At 43.7% G+C, this 2500-nt stretch overlaps 1 protein-coding gene across 1 annotated transcript in view; it reads left to right on the forward strand.

Moving 5' to 3' along the window:
- The window catches only part of LOC105900851 (complement C3-like), a 33347-nt gene that overhangs the window by 1615 nt on the left and 29232 nt on the right, over positions 1 to 2500 (forward strand). The window contains exons 3-7 of the mRNA XM_031561795.2: positions 479 to 549; positions 1190 to 1278; positions 1703 to 1785; positions 1896 to 1983; positions 2232 to 2337. Coding sequence (XP_031417655.2) covers positions 479 to 549; positions 1190 to 1278; positions 1703 to 1785; positions 1896 to 1983; positions 2232 to 2337 — 437 coding nt within the window. The remainder of the gene's footprint in view (positions 1 to 478; positions 550 to 1189; positions 1279 to 1702; positions 1786 to 1895; positions 1984 to 2231; positions 2338 to 2500) is intronic.

Raw genomic sequence — 2500 nt, forward strand, 5'->3', positions numbered from 1 at the left:
ACGGGACTGTAAAATGTTTTGGGAATCACTGGCACATCAGTGGGCCGCGGATTACTTTCTGTTCAGAATGGTGGTCCCTGGGACAAAACCAGTTGAAAACCCCTGCTCTAAGGTAATAATAATAATAATAATAATACATTTTATTTCACAGCGCCTTTCATGTCACTCAAGGACGCTTTACAATTTAAAACAGGAGCAAACAAATAACAAAACAATTAAAATTAAAAGTGCAAGTAAAAACAGCATGGCAACTACAGTGAGAATGCAATCCTGAAAAGGTGGGTTTTGAGAGAGGATTTGAACTGAGGGAAGGAGTCAATGTTTCGGATGTCAGGTGGGAGTGAGTTCCAGAGTTTGGGAGCAGAGCGGCTGAAAGCTCTGCTCCCCATGGTATACATTTAAGTTATGGTATACATTTAAGTTAATAATCCAACATGATGTGTAGTAGTGATGGTGTCTTATTCTGTAATTGTTCCAGTCATGTACAGAGTGTTCTCTCTGAGTCCAGCAATGCAACCTGTAGAAAGCGGCATTTCTGTGGAAATCATGGTATGCAAATATTTATTCCACTCTTTATCTCTCCTCTTATTCTGTCTTTCTTTCTTTCCTCTCACTCTCTCTCTCTCACTCTGTCTTTCTATCTCTCCTCTCCCTCTCTCTGTCTTTCTATTTCTCCTCTCTCACTCTCTCTCTCTTTTTCTCTCTCTCTCTCTCTCACTGTTTTTCTATCTCTCCTCTCACTCTCTCTGTCTTTCTTATCTCATCTCTCTCTCTCTGTCTGTCTTTCTACAGTATATCTCATCTCGCTCTCTATCTTTCTGACTGTCTCTCTCTCTTTCTCTCTCTCTCTCTCTGTGTGTGTGGGTGTGTGCGTTTGTGTGTGCGTGTGTTTGAGTGTGTGTGTGTGTGTGTGCGTGCATACGCGCGCGTGTGTGTGTGCGTGCGTGCATACGTGTGTGTGTGTGTGTGTGTGTGTGTGTGTGTGCGTGTATACGCGCCTGTGTGTGTGGGTGGGTGTGGAGAAACATTGTGGTGGTTTAACTAAACCTGCCCCTATTCTCACATTTGGATTTAAGTATCGCAAAGTAAAAGAGCAACTATAGCTGTGACACAGAGAGCTGTATCATGTTCAATTCAATCAATTCAGAAAATCAATCACAAACATTCTTCTACCCCCGACCCACCCAAGACTCCAGATGGAATTACCCTCACCAAAGATGTCTTTTTCCCAAACCGAGGGATTATGTCTGGAGAGCACAAGCTATCTGAAGTTGTCAGGTGAGGTCTCGAATACCACATCGGTGAGTCTTTCAGTCCCACCTGCCCCTGATGGTTTATGAAATGTGACATAGAGCCCCCGTCCCTCTCTTTTTAGAAACCATAAGTTAGATACGTTAGACAACCAATTTAAAAGACCCTTTTTTACTTCACCACAGGAAGGCTGAGGTCAATAGGGGGAATAGATCTAATCTTAATAGAATTATGATAGGATTTAGGTACACAGATACTGATCCGGTGGCCACTCTGCAAGCAAGACTAAGACTAAGACCTCATTCATGTAATCCGGGCAAGGCCTGCAGAATGAAGAGATTTGTATTTCATTCTTGAAGCTGTAGGGATCTACTGAAGGGTAATCTAATCAGCAGAGTAGTGGCAGGCGTCATTGTATGATGTCCATTGTCTAATTGGCTTTCCTCTCCAGCATTGGAATGTGGAAGGTGGTGACAAGATTCCAAAGTGCACCACAAAGGAACTTCACAGCTGAGTTTGAGGTGAAAGAATATGGTAAGAAAGCAACGTGTACGTATGTACACAGAAACCGGTGGACAATTGAAAGTTGGAAGATAAAGTGAAATGATATGCCCCTCTCTCGCACTTTGAACTCTTCCTCTCAGTCCTGCCCAGCTTTGAGGTTTCTTTGACTACAGGAAAACCCTTCTTCTATGTGGACGATGAAGAATTGACGGTTAAAATTATTGCCAGGTAATATGGATATCCATCCAAACAAAAAAGGCCAAGCATCATCATATTGCAGACTTTTCCCCTATTTTCTCCTCTCTCTCTCTCTCTCTCTCTCTCTCTCTCTCTTTCTCTCTCTCTCTCTCTCTCTCTCTCTCTTTCTCTTTCTCTCACTCACTCACTCACTCACTCACTCACTCACTCACTGTCTCACTCTCTCTCTCACTTACACGCGCGCGCACACACACACAAACCCTGCTTTTGTACCACAGGTATTTGTACAAAAAGGATGTGACTGGGGTGGGGTTTGTGGCGTTTGGGGTGCTGACCAAGGAGAATGAGAAGAGGAGTCTGGCCTCATCGTTACAGAGAGTAGAGGTTAGCTTTTGAGTGTCAACACCCCCCCCCCCCCGCACACACACACACACACTCAGGCACACTTATATACTCAGACAAACCCATATAAATTGACATTATAGACACTATAGACAGACTAAAGACACACACACACACACACACACACACACACACACACACACAC

This window comes from Clupea harengus, chromosome 24 (genome assembly GCF_900700415.2).
Source record: "Clupea harengus chromosome 24, Ch_v2.0.2, whole genome shotgun sequence".
Classification (NCBI taxonomy): domain Eukaryota; kingdom Metazoa; phylum Chordata; class Actinopteri; order Clupeiformes; family Clupeidae; genus Clupea; species Clupea harengus.